The sequence below is a fragment of the Manduca sexta genome, chromosome 8, assembly GCF_014839805.1.
Source record: "Manduca sexta isolate Smith_Timp_Sample1 chromosome 8, JHU_Msex_v1.0, whole genome shotgun sequence".
Lineage (NCBI taxonomy): Eukaryota > Metazoa > Arthropoda > Insecta > Lepidoptera > Sphingidae > Manduca > Manduca sexta.
This window is the reverse complement of record NC_051122.1, coordinates 12,292,393-12,318,348: the sequence shown is the minus strand read 5'-3', so window position 1 is coordinate 12,318,348 and position 25,956 is coordinate 12,292,393. Positions and strand designations below refer to the sequence as shown.

General features: G+C 35.5%; 1 protein-coding gene across 1 annotated transcript in view; it reads left to right on the top strand.

Annotated features, from left to right (window-relative positions):
* Positions 1-25,956, top strand: part of LOC115444791 (gonadotropin-releasing hormone II receptor) — a 76,468-nt gene that overhangs the window by 25,820 nt on the left and 24,692 nt on the right. Inside the window, exons 2-3 of the mRNA XM_030170703.2 lie at positions 3,372-3,493; positions 11,722-11,827. Coding sequence (XP_030026563.2) covers positions 3,372-3,493; positions 11,722-11,827 — 228 coding nt within the window. The remainder of the gene's footprint in view (positions 1-3,371; positions 3,494-11,721; positions 11,828-25,956) is intronic.

Genomic DNA, 25,956 nt, shown 5'->3' with positions numbered 1-25,956 from the left:
TCAACCCCGGGGTAGACAAAGAGATATTGGTTATTTTATGGCGATAGACTCAACCCATCATATGAACGGTTAAGAGGCTAATTCACTTAAGCGACATTTATTTCGAAAAAAAAAAATAATGAAATAAATAATATCAGCCCTGTATTATATACTTGCCCACTGCTGTACGTGCCTCCTCTACTACTGAGAGGGATTAGGCCTTAGTCCACCACGCTGGCCTAGTGTTTATTGGTAGACTTCACACACCTTCGAAATTCCTATAGAGAACTTCTCAGATGTGCAGGTTTCCTAACGATGTTTTCCGTCATCGTTAAAGCGAACGATAAATTCACAAAGAATACACACATGACTTTAGAAAAGTTAGAGGTGTGTGCCCTTGGGATTTGAACCTGCGGACATTCGTCTCGGCAGTCCGTTCCACACTCAACTAGGCTATCGCCGCTTAAAAATTTTAACTAGGTTAAAAAGACATAGAAAATACTGATTTTAAATATGTATGAAACTTGGTGTCGTAAATAATGTCGCTTCAGTCAATAAGCCTTTCATCCCTTTCACTCGTCGATATCATGATACGGAATACAACGGCAGAGAATGTACCAGTTACACCTCTGCCTACCCTTTCGGGCTTAAAAGGCGTGTGTATATGATAAATTAAATGTTAATGATCTCACCAGCAGCTGTCACGTCATATTCGTGATACAGGCAGATTAACGAACACATGAAGATTAAACAAGCATTTTATTATTGTCAAGCGCGCTGATAGCTTCGCGTCAACGATAAATTAGTTTTGCGAAAACCGGGTCGCTACAAAAATCAACTATTATGGTATAGAAGAGAATAGGGTCGCTCAGGACTGAGACAGGTAGAGAAAGAAGAAAAAATATCATAAAAACATCTTTTATTTACTCTTATATTTAAAACTGAAAATATATATTTTTATAAAAGTCACCTCTCCATTGCATTATTATGACACATCAAATTGAGCAAAATAAACTATTGTAAAAGTTTATTAAAAAATAACTGGATATAATACAGAAGAAAAATATCGCCATTTCCATGAAATCAATCAATCAATCACCAGCTATGCCATTTTATATTAATTCTAGTATCATTTAATATATCATATTCTATCAGGAGAGACACGTCACATTGTTAATTGTACAAATACTACGACATTGTATTCATTATATATCGTGTATCCTTCGTTGGAGGTCCTTAAATAAATAAATAAATTTCAATGAATATTAGGTAGAGATATCAAAATAATTTCTAAACTTATTTATTAATTTAAGTATCGTGTGTATAAACAAACGATACTTAAATGACATCAGTCCAATACCACGGATGGTACTGATGCCAGATTGAACGTGTAATGGTTTCCTTACGTCAGTGGCGAACGGTAACACAACATATATATACTAATAAGCATAAATGCGAACTTCAAATCGTTCCAATGACAATTAGTTTTTACATAAGTTACGAAAGGGAAGCCGGTGGGAAGCCGAGTTACATGGACCCTTCGTAGGGTTGCCGACACCGGATAAACATGGCACAAAATCCCGAACATTTGGGCGAAATGTGGGTTTTTCCCCGGACACCTCTGAAAAAATATTTTTTATTCATTTATATATGCGGATTATTATGAATTGGTTTTAACTAAGATTTACTTCAATTTATCGCTTATCTATAAAAAAAATTATTTCCCCTGGCAACAAAAGTGTATTTTGAATATCTGTCTATTTTGATAGTAAATTTAACTTTTAAATTTTGATCTCGTATCGTAGCATGTATTTTTGTAATAAATAATCCGATCTCTAAAACAAATCGTCAAACGTTTAAAACGATTTACTGAACATAAATCATTTTACTGTAAACCGAAAAAAACATCACTAGAATTTATATAAATATCGGCGTACATTTTTAAAGTTAGTATTTATGGCGAACATTTTTTCCTCACAAAGCAGTGACATTATGACGGTTCACTGCAGTGGCAAAGCGTCCATGCAACCCGATTCCTACCGGCTTCCCTTTTAGGTCTATTTACGTTTGTCTTTTCTGTGAAATTGGCCGCGATATGTTAACTAAAGCATTATTTTTGCCACGGGTTACCTTTTAGAGAATTTCACACTTCGCGACTAGTACACTGGTCTTCAAATATAATGTCCTATTTGTGACATTGTCGGTCAACTTTACTCACATCTTAAAAGCCTATGATCATGATCGTCGGAATAATGCGGGCCTGTTGTTTGTTGATTTACATCGGAACAAGCGCCAGTACGAGTCATTGTAATGTTTTTTGTTATAATCTACAGTAGCATTGTAGGAACCCAGTCAATTATTTGTAGCTATACCGAACACTTTAGGGAGAAGTAAGACTTGAGAATTTCATATTTTTCTCAACAGCACTTAACAAACCCAATAATATTCTGTGTATCGAAAATAAACTAGACAGTATGCCCTCTTATGCGAAATACTTTAGAATTTTCTAGAGCTCTTCTCGAAGTAAACTTATTTCAACACAAATTTTCTGCTACGGTTGAATTGTATTATATTAAACTGATTGCAGTCGTAGTGCGAAGGTTACTTCTTATAGAAATAGATTTTATTCTCCTTAAATGTATTGGAAAAGTTAAGGTTACCAGTAAATTCTATTTTTGTAAATAACATTATTGATAGCGCGCAAATACTTTATTTTTTTACCTACAATCATAAGGCAAACAAACCCACTAAGATAACATTTGTTCTCAACAAATTGTACTATTTGTGTAAACAAAATAAGAAATATTATATCTATTTTTATATGTCTTGGGCTGATTTCAGGCATTAAAAATTTATTCGCAAAATAAAATACATGAACGAATTAATAGTGACAATTACAATCAATTGATTACTTCAGCCCTAAAGCAAGGTTAAGACAAGCAAGAGGATTAGCAGATATCGCAATCCGCAAGCAATTTTTACCGTGTAAGCAATAACGGAATGCTGACTTCTGCTAATATTGTAACTTTTTGCAGCAAGTTTCATGTGTTTTCAAATATTGCCGTTACTATAATTGTATTATACGTCAGGTTTAGCGTAATATATTCCCTAACTTGCTAGTCTAAACTTTGCATTATATGACGATTTCTTATGTTTAAGCGAAAGTAAAATAAAAAAAATTCGGCCCATATTGCGGTTTTTATTATTTTAATATTCTTCTGATGTTTCATAGACTTTACAGCCTTCATGCTTATAGGGTGTTGAGGTTTCGGTCGACCAAAAGTAAATTTACAATATCTACCTACATTATACAATTATACAAAACTTTATTTTTTTTTAATCCGTAAATTAGTTTAATTTTAATTAGCATTAGATATATATTTTGTTCACAGATCGGCTGGAAATACACCAACGCGTGGCTGGCTGGTAACCTAATGTGCAAGCTTCTACTGGTGCTCCGCGCGTTCGGACTCTACCTATCCTCTAACATACTCGTGTGCATATCCATAGATAGGTAAGTACTATACTTGTGTTCAATAGCGGCCAAAAACGAAAATCTGTGCAGCACATTTTTTGACCAATTGCTAAAGAAATGTAATGTATTATTATAGTACTTGCAAGCGTCAGGCCCTGGGCAGTTGTCCCATCTGTAATCCTCTAAAACCACTACCACTTATCTTTAGGACTATTTACCACAGCCTTTCACACGTATTCATAAACATGAGAAGGCATAGTGTTGACAATTTTATAGTTTTCTTTGGCTTTGTTCAGCTTTGCCTATCAAACAACCGACTGAAGTCAAGGCGTATCTTAAAATAGCCCGATCACATTGTCCCCACGCCTACACACTACGAAGGCAGTCACGCCGTAAGCACTTAGACACAGACTTACGTGCATATTTAAAAACGTTACTTAACTTAGTACTGGGCAATGTTATAGAAAGTATCTTTCTCAGTGCGTAGGTAAACATAGGGGCGCCGTGATTTCTCTGTAATTTGATAAGTAACATTTGCATATACCTAATACCGAAGACGTAGTACGGTGCGGCAGCGCTCTGAGGTCCTGGGTTTGAATCCCGCGTCGGGCAAAGTGATATTTGGGTATTTCTGCTCAGGATCAGCCCAATGCCTCGAATATGTGCCCGATATGGCGATAGGCTGGCCACCTATCACATTGTGAGACGGAACACACTTGGCGAAAAGTGGGTGCCTTGGTTGCGGCTCTGCATATCACTTCGGGGAATGATGCGTGATGTGTGTCTAATACCTAGGACAAGTATTCCGTTCATACTACAAATATTGAAATCAATATCTAGAAATTAACGTCATGCGACGGTACCATGACAATTATTACTACCGACAAGGAGCATTGTTCAAGCGCCATTGTATTTGGGATATTACAGCCCATTTTAATATTTATACGATTTAGCACGTAATATCTCAGCGTGGAGAGTAAATCGCTGCCACATGTGACCTAACATAGAGGACGTAATGTACATTAATATAAAGAAGGCCTAATGCATGATACTCTGAGTTCATGATGATTACCCACATAATAATTTTCTTTTAATTCGGTAGCCAGCCATTTCAGATCTGGAGGCACTTGGTTATCCGCTTCGGTCGTCTGTGCTGCCCCTTATCACGCTTGTGGCACTCACACTCCTCACGCCTCTCGCATATCTGGGCTTCAATATCGCAATCAGCTACACAATACATGTCTACAATTGGATCCCAATGCGAATTGCGAATACGTACTAAACATAGATACTATTAGGTATCAGTTCTCTTGTCTTTACCTCCCTAGAGTCTATTGTAAAGTATTTAAAAGCATAAAAAGATAAAATAATTGAGGCACTATAATAAGTGTAAAACATATATCTAATATAAAATATGTATTTTTTCCTTGTTTAAGTACATAATGTAATAAGTACAATTAATGAATAAAACCACTAAGATGTATTATACAACCTTCCATACTTGTAAAAGAGCGGAGAGTGTAACGCTAAACTGTTTAATCGTCTTTCTAACTAGTTACTAGCTCTTTGATGTCAGTTTCTACAATAAATACTAAAGTTCGGAATTCAGAACACATACTTTCATTAATTAAAATCTAGCAAAACCAATTGTTTGCATCATGAGACATATAAGTTGAAGGTTTGTGTGACATGTTCTTAATGCACCAAACATCTTGTACCTATTTCAAAATATTTTTTATGCATAATGATTACTTCAGTTTATGCAAAAGTTACATGCGAAAGTTAAAAATATTTCTATTTCAAAATTTTTACGTAGTACTACAAAAGAAGTTAACTTCACGCAGGTGGTATAGGTATCTAAGAATATATACCAATTTTCGATTATAATCCATTACAAATAAGTCGCCACATCTCGTCTGTCAACATTTTCCCAATAGACAACTATAATTATAACAGATCTAACCCAGCCATTATCTGATAAAAAAAAAACTAAATCAAAGAGCAATATCGGCTGAATAGCCCGATATCTTTGCCATTTTGTTTAACTTAAACAAAACTAAGCGAGCTAAAGTATGAGCGGGAATTCCAATGTAGCGAGCAATACTTGATTGTGTTTTGAGCTCTTTTACTGTTCGTTTTATAAAAGACTAAAGAGCTGTAGGTATATTTAAACAATTAAGATCAACTTAGATGAAAAAAGATTTCGAATAAGTAATTTTAGTAAGTAGTTTATAATATCAAATTAATTTATAGTTCGTTTCAATCTCAAAATAGAGCCTGCGTTATATAAAAGGCTGTTTGAACTTAAATACTTTTGCCTATTTATTTAAAACAAAGAATACACAGGCACACGATTATTTACAACTAGCTTTTGCTCGCGGCTCCGCCCACGTTATAAAGTTTTTCAGGCTAAAGTTTTCCGTTATAAAAGTAGTAGTTTCCCGGGAGCCTATGTTCTTCCCAGGGTCTCAAACTGTCTCCATACCAAATTTCATCTTAATACGTTGGGTAGTTTTTGAGTTTAACACGTTCAGACAGACAGATGCAGCGGGGGACTTTATTTTATAATATATTTTTGTAGACATTTTTAAGAGGAACAATCCCGTCATACATCATTGCTACATAACTTTAACCGTTTACGCAGCGCACGCAACAGAAGCTCTCAAAACTAATAACTTTTCCCCGTTTTTGCAACATGTTTCATTACTGCTCCACTCCTATTGGTTATAGCGTGATGATATTATACCCTATAGCACTCCAGGAACAAAGGGCTATCCAACACAAAAAGAATTTTTCAGTTTGGACCGGTAGTTCCTGAGATTAGCCATTACTGCTCCGCTCCTATTGGGTATAGCGTGATGATATATAGCCTATAGCACTCCACGATCAAAGGGCTATCCAACGCAAAAAGAATTTTTCAGTTTGGACCGTTAGTTCCTGAGATTAGCCATTACTACTCCGCTCCTATTGGGTACAGCGTGATGATATATAGCCTATAGCACTCCACGAACAAAGGGCTATCCAACGCAAAAAGAATTTTTCAGTTTGGACCGTTAGTTCCTGAGATTAGCCATTACTACTCCGCTCCTATTGGGTACAGCGTGATGATATATAGCCTATAGAACTCCACGAACAAAGGGCTATCCAACGCAAAAAGAATTTTTCAGTTTGGACCGGTATTTCCTGAGATTAGCCATTACTGCTCCGCTCCTATTGGGTATAGCGTGATGATATATAGCCTATAGCACTCCACGAACAAAGGGCTATCCAACGCAAAAAGAATTTTTCAGTTTGGACCGGTATTTCCTAAGATTAGCCATTACTGCTCCGCTCCTATTGGGTATAGCGTGATGATATATAAAAATAAATAAAATAAAATAAATAAATAAATAAAAATGCTTTATTCATCACGTAGGCGAACATAGTTGCACTTATGATAAGTCAAGGTACATGAGAATATTCAATTATTACTTAATTAGATTAGCTTATATAAACAAAGACAATAAAATAAATGAAAAATATACTTAGTAAACAAAGAAGCCAGCTCGGGCTGGCAGGGAAGAAGAAATAAAATTATGTATGTATGTATTTTTAAATAAGCAATAAGGGAGAAACGCGTCGCGATCCTCACCGGTGAGGACAATAAAAGCCCTAACCTAGCTAACCTACCAGCCTTTCACTAACTACCTAAGCGATGACTACCCGAAGAAGAAAGGCAGAAAGAAACTCCGGGCTTTATTGTCTATAGCATATAGCACTCCACGATCAAAGGGCTATCCAACGCAAAAAGAATTTTTCGGTTTGGACCAGTAGTTCCTGAGATTAGCGCGTTCAAACAAACAAACAAACAAACTCTTCAGCTTTATATAATAGTATAAGTATAGATAGACACCAAAGTAGCTCCTTTGTGCCTACAACGGCAATAATCCACTGGGCATCGATCAAAGTCCGTGTTGATTGACATTGTTTGGCAAATTGCCGCCATTTTGCGTACGTTGCCAACCAGTCTAACTACAAACCTTTATTACATACAGGATTATGGAAATGTGTTCATACATCATACTTTTCGAGACCGCTTGAGCTATAAAAATGTTTTATTTACACTTGGCAAACCACTTTGTGTTGAAGGAAAAAGGATTTATGTTTGTTTATATTGAAATAAGTAATTGTTTCGTCAGACAATGAAATATAACATTATATTACATACTAACATAGCCTGATAGATATAGGGACAATGTAATACATAGTTTTTTTTCTTTCAACGTGATATGTTTGTGAAGCGTAAGATCAAACTTCGATTCCCAATTTAAATAAAATTTATAAATTTTTCGATTGGCATAAACGACATTGTTGGCATGGACCTCTTATATGTGGTATCTATGGCATACAAGTTTTAAATATCGGCAATGTGTGCGAGAATTACACCTCTACTTGAACCTTTACTCTTATATTACTTATATAATATTTTTATTAACTAAACATGAACTATAGATGGTCTAGTGGTTAGCAAATCAGATATGACGCGACAGGTGGGCGGCTCCGAGAAATGTGTGTGACATCTAATTATATCAAGTAACACGTGGTCCGTGAAGACATTTATTAATAAGAACGGGGCCACACCGACGACATAAACAACGCTGAATATTTGTGGTGGTCGGATGTTTCTATCCGTCAGGTAGCGACTGCCGTACACAAGGTGTACAACCCGCCATAGTGTCTCACATGTGTCGCGTTGGGGGATCAGCCTGTGCATATCCGGTTGTAAACAGGCCGACATAATTATATCGACTGGCGAGGGATAACCATCTCATTTTATCCAGTTTTTACTAAAAGATTGTACAATTCTTGAAGAAGGTTTGGGTTAATAGTCCAGTACATTTTTATGTTAGCTGACTGATATATAACGATTACTGTTGAAGAAGTTGCGTGGTTGTAAAAAATCTCGTGGGTCGGGATTTACGCGGTAATAACTTTGTGACACGCTGATTTCCACGCGGGACAAGCCAGGGGCACAGCTTATTTCAATATATAGAAGACATTTCATTATAAATATGACCTAACAATAATTTACGTCACTGTGTGTAGTAGCCCTATTGCGTCGGTGCTTCGTTGGTTACCAAAGCAGCGTGCGTGGTCTAGTAATTGATATATAACAAGATTCTAGGGCTGTTACATTCATCAATTTAATTTCACATCGTATACCATATGGGTATGCAAATACTATACATGTCTACTTAGCAAGATATTAACATGCCATATATACACTTCACGTTAAATGCCTCCTTAGTATTTTGTCTCCCACTTTATTATGTAGGGAAGTGGATATTCAATATTCTTAATATCTAAATCTATTAATTTTGTTGCGGGATAAAAATATATTATTAAGCTTCAGAGATATTTGTCGAGCTCCACCGCTCGGTGTTATAAAATGCGTGCCATTGCGGGTCCCGGCTTGCATAAGTTGCAGTGGCGGGTGTAAGGGCAGTATCATTTGAATTAAAAGATATAAGTTGAACGACAACTTCAACACAATATTATCAGCTATTCTTACAATAACAGAGGTTAGAAATAATAATAATAATAGCAGGCAGATGTTCTTTTGTTCCCTAATGGTCCCTTGGGTATTTGGGTATTAATGAGAGTACAAAAAAGTATTATGAACCTTATAAACACACGTTCTGATGACGTTGCAATGGACATTGCTTAACATTGAATTTCTTAACATTTTCGCTTATAACTTTTTTTATTTATAGTTCTACGACAAAAGTTACTAGACCAAAGTTGTAGAGAATTTAATTTGCAACAAAAAATGTTTATACATTTTTTTTTGTCAGATAAATAGTTTAAGAGATACATCGTAAAAACCATTTCAACCCCTATTTTCAAGATGGCGGCCGTGGGACAAGGGTGGCGACCCCACAAACTTGGTTTTAGCTTTAGACTGACCCCCCCTACACTTCAAAAAAATAAAATTGCGTCCTCTAAAAAACGCAACCCCAAATGTAACTTTTCAATGGACTAAAGCTAATTCTGCGTAGATCCGAGATCGGATTGTCAACAGTCAATCATTTATTTACTTGTGATACATAGGTAATTACGTTGTTGAAATAATAACATTATGCTTTGTGCTCTATGATCCGCCTAATATTGGCATACAAGTGTAATTAATATATATAAGATAATAAACAGTATAGTCTGAAATTCTTCATTAAGCTAAATTAATTAAAATAAATAATAATAATAATAGAAAATATAAGTTCAACATTAATACAAAATAAATTAATATCAAAATTACATTTTACAATTAAAGTCTCATATTAGATAAATGTCTTACATAATATGGAAAAAGAATAATTCCACATTCATACAATTTACAATAGATTATATTCAAAGGAACTGTGTAATGCCCATGTAGAAATCACAATATCAGCTAGTATAAAATTAAATGAAAGTATCATTTACAAAGTCGCACACATCATAGTAACACTTGTTGTACAAAAGTTTCCTCAATTCTTTTTTGAATTTATTTACATTGACTACTTTCAATGATTTAGGTTACTTGTCGTACAACACTGGTGCCATATAGAAAATACTTTTACGGACTAATGCAGTATTACACTTTTGTGTGTATAGTCGATTTGCTAAATTAATAAAATGTATAATTGTAAAAGAGATATTGTAACTTTGACTTTTCGGTTGACCAACACCTTAGTCCGCCCCGTGACTACGATGGCTTCGAAGTCTTAGAAACATTAGGAGAACATTATATAAAAACCGCAATAAAATGCAAAAAATAGTTTCATTTAAATGTCTAACATTCGCGTAAACATAAAAAAATATTATTAAAGAAACTGCAATTAAATTACCACTGAACTATGTTATTCACATTCTATGTTGTAGTTTCGACGGCTTTATCTTCTCAATGTATTTAGTAGGCAATTTTCTAGGCGTTAGTTTTTTTCTTGTAAAGAGTTGTAGTGAATAATTAAGTTACTTTAAGTACACTTCGAAACTGACTCTGTTAAATGTTTGCAATTTGCTTTGTTAGCATGTGCGATACAAGTTTGAAACATAAAACAAATCATTTATTGTTTGCGAATATTGTTACATTATTTAGCAATATTTCAACAACAGGCATGCAATATTAAATCATAAAAAATATACATCTGCGGTAAGTAGTGAGTATCCTGATTCGTTGTAACCTATATTATATTGTAATAAGCGTCTAAATAAATAGAAACAAAAAATGCATGCTCACTGGTGCGCGTCGGGGGCTAAATACACAAACTTATTAAGTATACAAAACAAGGCGTTCTCTCGCATATGAAAAATAATATTCTTTGATAAATTTAAGTATAAATAAAGTATTCTTCACTGAAATAGGTATTTAAATATGTTATTACTAAGTTATTAAATTCATTAGAATATGATGTTAGATTTTCTTGAAGCCTCTGAGAATGAATTTCAATAAATTAACTTTGCAGTTTTATCATAGAGTATTTAAAATTACATTCTACCAGTTTCATGAAATAATTGTTATCTACAAACAAAATATAAGGCTGCTTTTCCAAAGTCTGCAAAGTTTTGTAGACAGGTTTTTTCTCGAGCCTCAGTCTGTAAACCTATTCCGACATCAAATATAGCCTTAAATAACTTCCCGATATATGAAGAATGCTAGTTAGTAAGGTAGAGAGAAATTATTCTACCGATCAATATGTTTTTTTGTATTTGTGCCCGCGAAAATGTTCTCACTGCACTGAGTGGTAAGTGGAGTGGGTTCCAATAGATTGACGAGAGATGATTACCCCTCGGCAGTCGACACAATTATGCCGGCCTGTTGGAACCGGTTATACATAAGCTGATCCTGGAACACGACACACTTACGTGGGCCACTATGGCGGGTTTTAATAACTTGTGCACAGTAATCGCCATCCGGGCGGATATAAATATAGGATATATTATATACATATAATAATATATATTATACCACCAGCAGTATCTCAATCAACATTATATTAGGACTACATATTCTTGGCCTCTACAGATAATATCGAAAGGGCGAACAGCCTAGAGCGTTGCGCAGCAAGAAGCAGAAAGAAAGAACTAGAATCTTTTGTCCTAGTAGCCCGATACTCAATATAACCGCTCAATCGCTTCTTAACTGCAGTAATGGTAACACACATAATTCACTTAGACCCAAAATATCTACGAAACTTTGAGGGACTCACGTAAACCCGAACAACAATAACAAATTATATTATTTTCAGGTTTTTTGCTGTCATATACCCGCTGAGGCTGTCGGAAGCGCGCAAGAGAAGCAAGCAAATGCTGTATGGAGCATGGTTCGTGGCTTTAGCGTGCAGTCTACCGCAGGTAAGACAATAACCTCGTAAATGCGTATAGCAGGCGATAGTCCAGTTAAGAGTGGACCCGAATGCTAGCAGAGATTCGAAACCAGTCCCCAAAGCGTGCGGTGTGTTTCACAATGTTCAAGTAAAAGTTGTCCATTAGTTAACGTATAACAGTTAATGTTGAATGTAATATCTCTATATATTTTTTTATTGCTTTAAATAACAGGACGAGCTTGCGGCTCGTCTTAATCTAAGCGATACCACCGCCCATAAACAGTAGAAACAAAATCCAACACCTTGAATTACAAAATATTGTTTGGTATTCCACTGCACTCGCCATCCTGAGACATCAGATGTTAAATCTTTTTATGTGCATTATGCACTGGCTACAATGTTCTTCAAATTAGAACACAGCAGTGACTACACACTTTTGCTTGCTTGGCGGCAGAAATAGATATTGCGGCCAAAGCATACAGAATACCATAGGTGATGGCTATGGTATTCTGTATGCTTTTTGTGCCCTAATTCCAATACAAGCAACTTGGGTGGGTTTTTTTTTATCTGTTGTTATCATTGTTGCCTGACCTGATGTGGTTGATTTAAATCCGCTCTTTGTTAACGAAGCTAGGAAGTGCCTGTCACTACACTTATAATCCGATATACTGCTCAGCCACTTAAATCCGATACTGATCAGTCATTCCCTTTGGGACTTCGTTTCATTGCATTAGCAAAGCCACTCCTTTTGAAACGGCTGCAAACGTATAATAGATCATACTTGTTTAAAGGATCTCTAAAGCTCATAAGCTTTTAAAAAATCATGATTAAAATATTACAGATTTTATTACTATACAATAGTATATGCACACATTATTTTTGGAGGTCGATAATACGGGGCGCCGTTAGGATCCATACCAGTGACGATGGGTACAAATGACCCGATTCCTGCCGGCTTCCCTTTATTTAGAATATAACTATCGTTACAACGATTTTCAAACTACATTTATGCATATTAGTACCTATATATTGAGTTGGGTTCCCTTCCAAAAAATTTCAACTTTCGCCACTGACCCATACGTTATGTATGTATTAAAACTGAGTTGTATAACATCATAATTAAACATATAAATTTCAATAACATGGTTATATTGAAACACTTCCTTAAAATGATGGCATTAAAAGACACCTCAAATATAATAGAAATGATTAACACAAACACTGTTCCAGTATCAGTGGTCATTTCAAATCTGTACTTTATGACCAAAGAAACAACGAGATCAAACTTCGTAGACAGTGTCGTAGGTACATACGTAGCCTCTTATAGGGCCGATGCGAGCTACTATATGCCCATGCATTATCCAAACCTTGGTGTTGGTTTGGTAATTTCTGCGCCGCTCCATAGACTCAACTCTCAGCCTAATGCTTTAGCTCAGCTGTCACCGCCCGTTACGAAACTGCTCAGGTTCATAGTCTGGGCAAGGATAGCGAACTAATGGCACGCGTGCCACTGGCACGTGCAAAACAATTCGGGCACGCGAGTAATATAGTATTGTGTATGTATCTTTCTTTGGGTTTCACTTCGTTTATTATCAGATGCAGTGAAGATACTTTACCGAACCCCCGATAAAAAAGAAAAAAACACATAGTTAGGTCATAAAAAAGTCGCTAAAAAGGAACACTAGGATAAATAAAACCTGTCCTTGAAGGCACTTAACAGACCATATTTGATTTTTTATAAATAATGACACGTTAACCATTAAAGGTTCGCCATCCCTGGTCTAGAGAACCCAAACAATATCCAATAACCAGTTGACTTCAATATGCGTCACCTCAATGAAGTTTCGGGCAAAATTAACCGGAAATGAATATACACTACTGTTAAATTAAATTGATTGTTGACGCCATTTACTTTCCCGATAAATTAATTGAATAAAATTCGCGTTCGTAAAATTATCTGGGTTATAAAAAAGTATTTTTATACTTTAATTCGTGAAACTGTAAGGGGATAATTTCCTCATTGTTTGTCTCATTAGAGAAAATCACTTTTAGAATATGAAAGAGAAGCTCCGGGTTTAATTCAATTCTCAAAAAAGCGAGTCTAAGAGAAACACCAAAATAACGAGACCTTACAAAGGTTTTCTTTATTTTAATTTTATGCTTTTGAAAAACCTTTAATATAGCAGCACTTGAATAAAGGCGCGGTTGCTTTGTAAAACAAAACGCACAAACAATAGGAATTCTTACCAAAACCGAGCTTTGTCCGGAGTTAGCAGGAAATGATAACAATCGTCATATTATTGTGGCTGACGCGGGCCGGACTTGGGACTTCTGTAGTGGGCAAAACTAAGAAATTTACAACTTGTAAAGTTAATTATCGAACAAAGAACCGACTTGTTCTCTCAGCAAAATAAAAAGTAGTGGTTACTAAAGCGAGAGGTTCAAAAAGTATGATTTACGCTTTAAATGAATTACAGTTCTAAATACATACATACATAACATCACGCATTTATCCCCGAAGGGGTATGCAGAGGCGCAACTAGGGCACCCACTTTTCGCCAAGTATGTTCCGTCCCATGATGTGATAGGGGGCGAGCCTATCGCCATATCGAGCACAAATTCCAGACTCCGGGCTGGTACTGAGCAGAAAAAACCCAAATAATTACAGTTTTAATATGTACATTTTTTTATTCAGTTTACATAAATCGATAGCTCCCATGCAAAAAGGTCATAAATTTATTTAAATTTGTTTGAGTTTGGCAAAAATTGTTTTGGTAAATATTTAAAACATTTTTAACTATGTTTTTCAATTTTTCATCTTTTTTTTATAACATAAGTATTTAAAAATGTTTTGAAAATGTCCCAAAAGAATATTATTGAGTTAAGTGAGTATCCTGTAAAATAAAAACTTTTTGATTTACGATACGCGTCAAAATCGCTGGAATACAATAAGAGAGATCTCACAAGAACCTAGTTAGAAATGGAACGGACTGCCGAGACGGAGATCCACGGGTATAAGACCCAAGGCCCTAACTTTTCAACAATTCCGTGTGGGATAATTATTTATCAATTACCATTCGCTTTAACAGTAAAAAAAAATTTTTTGAGGAAACCTACATACCTAAGAATTTTCGATAATTTTTTTAAAGATGCAGCCATAGTCTTGGGTCTACGGAAATCCACCATCGGGTCTTGCCCTGACTCACCCACACTGAATAATTCTCATAAGTATTTCGCTTTAGGTTTTGGTGTGGGCGTAGCAACTTAAGTTCATGGTACTGGTCCACATTACACACTCCTGAATCCGCCCACGTGCAAAAACATCTCATAATGCAAAGTTCGTGATGAAATTTTTTTTCAGAAAATATTTTAATAATGTGAAGTGTATAATATATGTATTTTGTATATACCTAAGTAGTTGTAACCAGCATGGAACAGGTCAGTATTATAGAGTCTAAAACAAAGCACCGTCTAACGAATACGCCGCCACATCAATCTTATCTTTACATCATACATAAAGTGAATATGAAAGAAGGCATTTCTAAGAACGTCTGCCAACTACCAAGATCATAATGTTTATAAAGTTAATTTTTAACCGACTTCAAAAAAGGAGGAGGTTATCAATTCGACGTGAATTTTTTTTTTGTTTGTTGCCTCAGAACTCGCTCATTTATGAACCGATTTCAAAAATCTAGCAATTTTAATTAGGCACCGACTGCAAAATTGGTATCCAATATATACCTGTTATGTGAAATTATTTTTTTGGTTTCGAGTTTTTTTTTAAGGCGATTTAATTTTTTGTTAAAATTATTTTTATTAAATTATCTTTTAAAGGTTTTGTTTTATTAGTGTATGGAGTAAAAATTATAATATTCAACCAAAATATACTTTATTTTAAAGTGCAGAGGTCTATCCGATAAATACTTCACTGAATAGAAATTCGTCCCATAAATTGGACATGTAGGAGTAGGTCTGCCTTCAGAACTACTACGACACTCTTCAATTAAACAGCGCAGATTGAACCAGAAGATGATTTATTGATTGTTGCTCGGGGTACCCCTAAAGCTATTGACACATGCACATTGCTGGTGGTAGGATATCTTTTATATCGCCCGGATAGGGACCACTGTACACAAGGTGTTAAAACCCGCCCCATAGTGACCCATGTAAGTGTGTGGCGTTTCGGGATCAGCCTGTGAATATCCGGTTCCAACAGGCCGGCATAATTGTGTCGACTGACGAGGGTAATCATCTCTCGTCAGTCGACACTCTATGGAATCCCACTCTACTTACCATCAGGTACGTAGAGGTCACTTTGCCGTGCCCGGATTAAAAAAATAACATTCGATATAGCAGGCAGCGCACAGCGACTAGAGTCGTTTGCTGTATTTACTTCCACCACAATCCCCTGACACAGCATTCATAGTTACATTATCTCTACAGGCACAATAAGGTGAAAATACAAGAATTATTTCCAGGGGTGTCCTCTGACCCTAGGTGACGAAGACTTCTAGGTGCCAGCAACGCTCTTACGTCTTTAGGGTAGAGCTAGCAGGTTTGTTACCCAGAACGCCAGGTCCTAGGGAAGGCGCCAAAAACTGCGGGGGCACCACGGGCATACATTTAGGGCCTAAACACGTCATCAGAAAAAAAGGGTCTAAAAACAATTCAAAGGCTACAAAGAGGCGCCATAAGCATACAGGCATATACACTCAGAAGCGAAAAGGTCTTCAGAAAAAGAGATGCGAAAAAAAGGTCAGGAGCAAAAAGGTCGCCAGAAAAAGAGATAAAAAAATACCTGCCTCCGAGAGCTGGTTTAACAAAGGCATATCCCGATTATTTCATTACAATTGATAACTTCTAGTGCTATAATAGCTGATGAATAGACAGGTACAACTAGTAATAAGTGCTGTAGTGTTCTGGTTTAAAGAAAGAAAGAAAGAATAATTTATTGTCGCAGTACACGTGATATATAAAAAAACACAAAGTACTTGTGACATATTCTCCCAACCGCGATAAGCCAATTGCGACGCAGCGTTTTGTAATTAAAAGTTGTCAGCAGTGTTGCTTCTGTTTTTATTAAAGTCGGGAAGATTCTCCTCAGACAGTGGAAAAACCTGATATTACTTTCCGTTTCCCCGTATTGCTTTCGACATTTCTAAATGACTTAAAGCTTTCATCCTATTACATTCGTAAGTGAATCTCCATTTTTGTGCCATTTTGCGCTGACAACCCTCCTTTATCATGTCACTTTACGGCCTAAATATAACAAAATAATAACAACTCGGTAGTCGTATTATGTAAATTATTCAGAGCAAGAGTGAGTCTGTTCGTGTAATTTAAAGTAAGACTATATAAAATACTGCATTTTGCTCGCGGCTTCACTCGCGAAAATGTACTGGTCCCGTTATAGATTTTCCTGGAATAGAACGTAGCCTATGTCCTTCCCAGGGCCCTAAACTCTGTCCATAGCATATTTCATAGATATCCCTCGGGTAATTTTTGAGTTTATTGCGATCAGACAGGCAGATATGTGGCGAGAGAATTTGTTTTATAATATTTTTAGAACTTTTTAAGAGGAACAATTCTATCATACATATTTGTGGCGTAACTTTTACCGTTTACACAGCGCACGCAACGGCAGCTCTCAAAAGGAATACATTTTCCCGTTTTTGCAACATTTTGCTCCTCGATAAATGGGCTATCCAACAGTAAATATTTTTTCAATGCGAACCTACTAATTCCTGAGATTAGCACGTTCAAACATACTCTTCAGCTTTATATAATAGTATAGATATAATTTATTGTATATATATTTTTAAATTTTATAACTTTTAAAACAAAACAATGTTTGTATAGAAGGACTTCCCGTACAAAAAAAAATAAAAATTTTAAAACTCGTTACCGCTGCTGAGTTCGGTTAATGTTTTTAAGGTTAGTGGTGGTAAATGGAGTGGGGTCTAATAGAGTGTCGACTGACGAGTGATGATTGCTCCTCGACAGCCGACACAATTATGCCGGCCTGTTGGAACCGGATATACACAGTCTGAAACCGGAACGCGACACACGTAGGCTGCTATAGCGGGTTTCAACACCTAGTGCACGGTGGTCGTTATCCAGTTCTATATCCTACCACCAGAACTAAAATTGGGATTATATTGTAGAAGCAGTAAAACTACGTTATAGCTAGGTTTCCCTGCAGCTGAAATTGATTAGCTCAACCGAAGTATTTCCACTCTCAGAGAATGTTTAAATGCAAGGGATTTAGCAGGTGGGGCCAAGATGATTTCGCTATGTCTCCAAGACACCCCAAATTTGAGATTTTATACATTAAAACAACTTTTAATGTTTTATGTAAGCAAATCTTAATTCCCGAAGGAACATAAAAATACTTTTATAAAACGTTACAAAATTAATGAGGCGAAATTTCCACACGTGAACGAAGCAGGCTTTTAATTTAGTAAGGTAAACATACCCATTTTTCGGTCTTCGTCAATATATTAAGACATTTTAACAATAATACAATTGTCAATATTCAATACATATAGAAGAAGTATTAAATTTAAAAAATATAAAGCAACCATGACCTATTTGGGAGTGAAGTGATCCCAGCACGACCATCGAATATCCACTGATTGAAAAGAGCAACACCAGAGTTTCTTGCCTCTCCTTCTCTGGTGAGAACTGTTTTCCGAACTGGTGGTAGAGTTAATACTGACGGAATCTAAATAATGTACAACATTTTACAGATTCAAATAAATCATTTCATTTCCATACTAATTATATAAATACGGAAGTAACTCAGTCTGTCTTTTCGTTCCGCCCCCCGGCTAAACTAACACTAAAACTGTTTTTATCAAATTTGGTACGGAACAAGCTTCGACGAGAAGTAAGGACATAGAGCTACCTTTTTTAACATTTGTCACAATCGAATTTCTTACAGCCGAAAAGCAAAAGCTTGTAGCATACACGGCTGGTGTATTTATGTTTACCTTATTCCTAACAGTATAGTAAAAAAGGAGCTAATATACAAATGAGACTGCCAACATTTGGGTCCTTTCCCTTAAGTCAAATATTTAGAAAACCGACCCCGGAAATACCCGGACCTTCGGGTTACAAAATTCACACCAAGGTCGGAAATGAGAATTCTTTACGAATAACAACTTCTATAGCGAAAGAATTATGGACAATTTTTTTTTTTATATTACTTAATATTTTTTTCTTTTTATGCCTAAAAATATATAGGGTCATTTTAACATTGCATTAATAAATAAAACTACATAGTCGTCTTTACGTCTGCTAACATTGTGCGAAAAATCATCTATAAATAAGGAATACTTTAAAAAATCGCGGTTGTACTTTCTGATTATTTCATAATTTTGTAGTTTACTCCGCATATGGCGTATGCGTCAATGTATTCTGACTGAAAATGTGATGCTGCCGCTAAAACGAATTCACTTATAGTCAGCGATATATCCACATAGTAGTATTGATATTGGGGTGTATAAAGATAAAATTAATTTTGATTAATATTTACTTTAATCGAGACTTTCACTTTTTTTACTTTACATATATGGTTCGAATATTTGATTGTAGTGTTATTTTAAAGGAGATAAGTATGTAGTGTCATTAAGTAACGCAGTGTCAAAATTACCTTGTATTTCATTTTACCCTTAGCCTATGTTGCCAAACTTTTATTGTTTTTATTAACGTCAACCATTTTACAATTATACCGCTTTTAATTATTTTTTTTAGCTGTTGAGAGTTCAATCTGCGCAGAATGAGCTCATAATGTATTTAACTCTGGTTGCCGATCTTTTGAGTTCCATAAAGTATGTTTCCATGTTTTATGACGATACTTAACATTCATTAAATTACGAAGTATTACGGCGCAAGACGACGTTTCTTCAATGTGAATTGAGCCTTATCTTAATGTACGAGAAAATGAGCGTGAAAAGGCTTGAGTGAAAGTAAGTAGAAAGGCATTTTGACTACGCACCCTATAGATGTTTCTCACAGCATGCGTGTAAATCTTTCTCGGGATAGAATTTCCAATGTGATATTTTTCAGCATAAAACGTAAACTTAGACAACATCTATTTCTGTACCAAGTTTCGTCCAAATCAGTTTAGTGGTTTCTATGTCTACTAGCAAAAATAGAAACATCAACTTTTCGTGTCTATTATATTAATAAAGTAAGGTAATAAATAATTTGCGCACAACATAATTTTTACGTTAATAATATTCCCTTACTTTCACTCAAGCCCTTTCATTAATTTTCTCGTACATTAAGGAAAGGTTCAATTCACATTGCAGAAAAGTCGACCCGCGACATAACATTTTGTAACTTAATGAATGGTAAGTATATTTATTGAATAAGGTAACGTATTTTATAAAATCCAAAAGACCGGCTGCCAGAGTTTAACACACTGTGAGCTCATTCTGCGTAGATCGGACCATCAATAGCTACAAAAAAAAATTTTAATGTAGGTAGATATTGTAACTTTCACTTGCGGACAAAACATCAGTCCGCCCCGTGACCATAAAGTCTGCAGTCTTCGAAACGTCGGAAGGAAAAAATAATATTATGTATAACCGCGATAAAATCCGTAAGTTATATTTCATTTATTTATTTATTAACACTTTGTACACATGGGATACAGGAGGACTTAATGCCATGGGCATTCTCTCCCAGTCAACCTTGGGGTGGTGTAGAAAGGACTTTACTTTTACGAAAAGCAAAAAACAGACGACCTAGCGACTGAAGGACTTCATTCGGGCGTCACAAGACGCGTCTAAACATAATATTATGAAGGCGATAATATATGGAATTATATTCTGAAAGATAACGTATTTGTTAGAATGTATCACAAAATCCGTCCAATAGATTAGCATGAAATCTAGCACCCAGAGATGTTTTATGGAATAAATATATGTCCCGTTTCTCCGTCTCTGTGCCATGTGAAGAGAACCTTTTTATAACGAATCGTTTCTTTTTTAATTTAGAAACCCCGCTTTAGCCGTATTTCATGTTTGTTTTTTACCAGTTTTCCTTATCCAACCATTTTTATACGTGTCACTGACAGAATTTTAAAGTGGCGGCCATTTTTGTAGTAATGTCGGTTTCTGTGTAGTTAAAATGTATGTTCATTTGCGTAAACGTTAACATTTCTTCCTACGAGCAAAGCGATGTCTGTGTACAATTTATTTTATTTAGTCACAGCTCTCCAGTCTCCGTCAAGGTACGTTGACTTTTTGTATTTGAGTATTCTTGAGTTTAGTTAAAACCTTTACTGGGATATTAGTCCCACTGTACAGTCTAATGAAATTAATATAGCTTGGACTTAAATCCTGGACTTGGTGTATTTGTGTGCAAAATATAATCCAAAATAGTTCAGTAATTTTTTGTTATTGCTTTAAATGACGAATCGAGCTTGCCGTTCGCCTTATTGTAATCAATACGACCGCCTATAAGCAAAAGAAATACCATTCAACACCTTGAATTACAGAGTATTGTTTGGTATTCCACTGTGCTCGCCATTCTGAGACATGAGATGTTAAGTCTTATTATTTCCAGTAGTTACACTGGCTACAATATTTACTTGCGTAATATGACTATGAGTTTACTTCTGACAATCACACAAACTTATTACCAGAAGCGGCCTTTGGAAGTGGCGAACTGGGCAACCACCCGGGGCCTAGCGCTTACAGAGGCCTCGCGCGGTACCTCGCAGGACGTATTTTTACGTTCTTACCGACGAAACTGTTAAAACAAGAGAACGTTTTTTTACTGTGCCCGGGGCCTCGCGTCTGTTTCTTTTGCTTTCGTCTGGGGTCTCGCGTTGTTTAGGGCCGCCATTGCTTATTACATCTTAATAAATAATAATATCAGCCCTGTATTATATACTTGCCCACTGCTGAGCACGGGCCTCCTCTACTACTGAGAGGGATTAGGCCTTAGTCCACCACGCTGGCCTAGTGCGGATTGGTAGACTTCACACACCTTCGAAATTCCTACAGAGGAACTTCTCAGATGTGCAGGTTTCCTCACGATGTTTTCCTTCACCATTAAAGCGAACGATAAATTCACAAAGAATACACACATGATTTTTTAAAAAGTCAGATGTGTGTGCCCTTGGGATTTGAACTTGCGGACATTCATCTCGGCAGACAGTTCCACACCCAACTAGGCTATCGTCGCTTAATCTTTGCCATTTATAATATTATCTCATTTACTTACGGGAGTTGCGCTATAATAATTGAACCTACATCGACATTTATTTAACCGTATTTAGGTTACAAATTAACGGAGAGGCACAAATGTTTCTATATAAGCACGCAGCACTGATATAGTACGTAATCCGGATGCACTTTGAAGCTTTGTTTGTTTGTTGACCTGATCTCTTTGTACTATGAAAACAGATACGTCGATATGGAATTTGAATGCGGTTTTAGGCAAACGTTTTTTAGGTTTTAGTTTGAAATTCTGGATGAAATGGAATTTTAAACGCACGTTTATATAACAAGAAATATGAAATTGAACATATTTTTACGAATATACATTTGAAGTAAAATATATATTTTTTATTCTTTGCGTTTTTTATTGCTTTGAATGACGAGACGAGCTTGCTCTTCGCCTGATGGTAAACGATACAACCGCCTATAAACAGTAGAAAAACCTAGAATTACAAAGTATTGTTTGGTATTCCACTGCGCTCGCCATCCTGAGACATGAGGTGTTAAGTCTTATTATGTCCAGTAGTTACATTGGCTACAATATCGTTTAAACTGGAACACAACAGTGACTACACACTGTTGCCTGGCGGCATAAATAGACATTGCGGTGGTTCTTACCCAAGCGGACTCTCACATATGACAGACCTACCACCAGTAACAATCTGCTTAAACCAATAATTATTTTCTTAAACTGATCCCTATTCATAAAACAATAATTCGTGTTACATATTTTTTAACTAAAAATCGACTACATTCTTCCATATACATAGATTACGTGAAAGCTAAGGATTTTTTGTATTTAAAATAAATGCTTAAATCATTTTATCCCATAAAAATCTATGCAATCTGATACAAACCGCGCACTAAAATAATCTCTTTTGAAATGCGCTTGAAACTTTGAAAGTTGCTTTCAGTGGAAGCTTGTATAAACTAGTCTTGATTTCTGCAAGACAAAGTATTTGTTTCATTAAAATCCAGGAATCCATTCCGATCCGAATCCCTGGAATAATAAACCGCAAATAGCGAAATACGCTGGAGTTTTCGATTTTCCGCCGGCTTACGCAGCAAATTTTGCGATGGCGCGCCGACCCGTGCAGTATTGGGAATTGGATGTTATTGTTAATTATTAAGCAAACGAGTAGAGTATAATAGATTAGTCTATCAGTGGCGAAAGGTTAAATAGATACTAATATGCATATATGCGGTTTGCATATCGTTCTAATGATATTTAGATTCTACATTAATGCTGCGTGAAGGGAAGTCGATAGGAAGCCAGTTATATGGACCCTTCGCCATTCTAGTGCACGTGTCTTAGCAGTTTGAAAAGAAATATTTGAAATCGGAAAAGCTTGCATTCTTAGTTTTTGTAACACAATTTGTTTAGAATAGTTTCAGTTGACATGTTAATGTCAGATATCACCCGTACTCAACCAAGGTTTGTGCGGTGTTTCCCTCAGGATGTTATCGTATATAATTATTATATAACGTTAAATTATAAATCTAAAAATGATGAAATCGTTTTTTAATCTCTCGGCCCTGGAATATAACTTTATATAAGCCAACGCTCGACTTTTCATTTATATAAAAATAAACCTTTTCTTAAATAAATTATGTTAATTAAATGGCTTCCCATTGAGACACATAATATTAACATTCGATTCATAGGCGTTGTCTACATAGAATCTTTATGATGTTTGTTCGTTTAGTCGTTTGAATGTATGGAATACATGCTCAATATATTAGGTAATGAAAGAGAGTAAATTATGGAAAAATATTTAGGTAATTTCATACCGAAAAAGTTGATAATCATGTTTTTATAACGGTCAGGAATATACGTGGGTGAAGCCACGAACCAAACTTTGTAAAGTTTGGCAAATTTTGTTACCGAGTTCGTTAACAGAAACAATTATTTCATAAATATAAAACCTCCACAAATATATATCTCTAAATATATTATATCCAATCCAAGAGCCCAATTTAAACTGAATCGATTGAAAATTAATTTCAATTTATCTTAAAAAGGGTGATGAGGGAATTGGAATTAATCCAATTCAAACACCGGGTCAGTAATAGTGAATTAAATCGAAGCACCTGGGATTGATTTATTGGAAAAATATTACTTTAGAACATCCTTTACGTAACACAGTGGACTGGGAGCCGGATATGAAAAAGCCACGTGTTTGATTCCCACAATGTTGTGTTATTTGATTTGAAGTTTGATCAAAGTCTCTGTTGCAGTTGAATGACTTGATGAACTAAGTTATTTCCATCATCCATAGTAAAAAAAACTGTTTTTCATTTTAATACTCCCAATCCATTCTGAATTATAATTGCATAAACAGCTTTAGTGGTAACGAATAGAGAAATGGCGCGGAACCAAGTTATCCAAATTGCAACTGACTCATTTAATGCTTAGTAATTTCTTAATTATCATAGACTTCCATCATCTCTTCACACAATAAAAGAATCATGAGTTCATCGTCAGAGTTGCAAAAAGCTGACAATATGTGGGAAAAGGGGCTTCTCTCCGTACTCAAAATAGTAAGTTTTTGATTCGAAAATTGAAAGTGTACCTAAGTGATAGAATTTTATAACTAATAGTTCCTTAATTGACCTACGGGGAGCCGACTAATTTCATTCTTACCTACCACTTCGGCAGCAAAGGCGTAGCTTATTTATCTAGGGCGTAATTTTTGTTCCTGACAAGGAAATCGAATTAGGGACCTCTCCCTTTCGCCGGGCCACGAACAAATAAAAAGCCAGTCACGGGTTAAATTGTGAAATGAATTGATGTTGAAATTAACCGCCCCTGCTATTGAAATTTTCGGAGTATCCAAACGACAAAGGAAATTGGTTTATTCAAAAAGGATTGTATATGGAAGTCTTTTTCGTCTTAATAAGAATTTCACGTTATAAATTTTATGAAGTAGAGATTTATTAAGCCCGTCTAAGCGAAAATTGTGTTTATAGTCATCCATGTGTCTGGTATTTAATCAATAATTTATTACATAATAATATTATCTTATAATCTATACTTACTATTATATAAAGCTGAAGAGTTTGTTTTTTTGAACGCCCTAATCTGTGGAACTACTGGTTCGAATTGAAAAATATTTTAGTGTTAAGTAGCCCATTTATTGAAGAAGGCCAAATAGGAGCGGAGCATTAATATATGATATGCTAAACTTAAAAGCTAGTAATAGTAAAAGGCCAGGTGTATGCCGTGCGGCATCGACAAAGCGGTTACTATCTCCCCATGGGTTTTATACGCCTACCTTCTGTTGTGCAAATAAAAACACATACGTTTGAATTACTCTCAAACAATTTAGTTGCTAGGGTTTCAAAAAGTTATTTAACTTCTTGAATCATAAATCGATGCCGGCAATATTCAATTTAAGATGAAACCGACTTGACTTAAATCCGCAATTACAACAATCTAAAAGTTTGTTCTTAAGCTCTGACAGTAGGCCGGATGCCTGTTTAATCTCTTGAACTAATTTAAAGTTAACTGAATAATATAGTTTAATCATCAATGACTAAAATGGGTAAACTGTTGTCAGAGACTCAATGAGTGAGTTGGGTACTGGATCAATGAAAAGGTTTAAACAATAGCAAGGATTATGTTTTAATTTCTTAATGACGTCACTGATTTGCTATTTTTATACAATTGAAGGTCGTGACGCTAAGCACTCACCCGATGGAAATCAAAATAGTACCTATAGAATTATTATAAATCATTATCATCTAATGGAAACCAAAACGGTACCGGAACTTAGAATTATTACAAAACACTGCATCGTTTCGGTGATGTAGTTGTATTATGGTATTTATTTATTTATTTATTATAATTCAATGAAAGTTTACAGCACTTAGCCAAAACACTTACATCTAACAATATAATCTAACTCTAAATCTAACAATT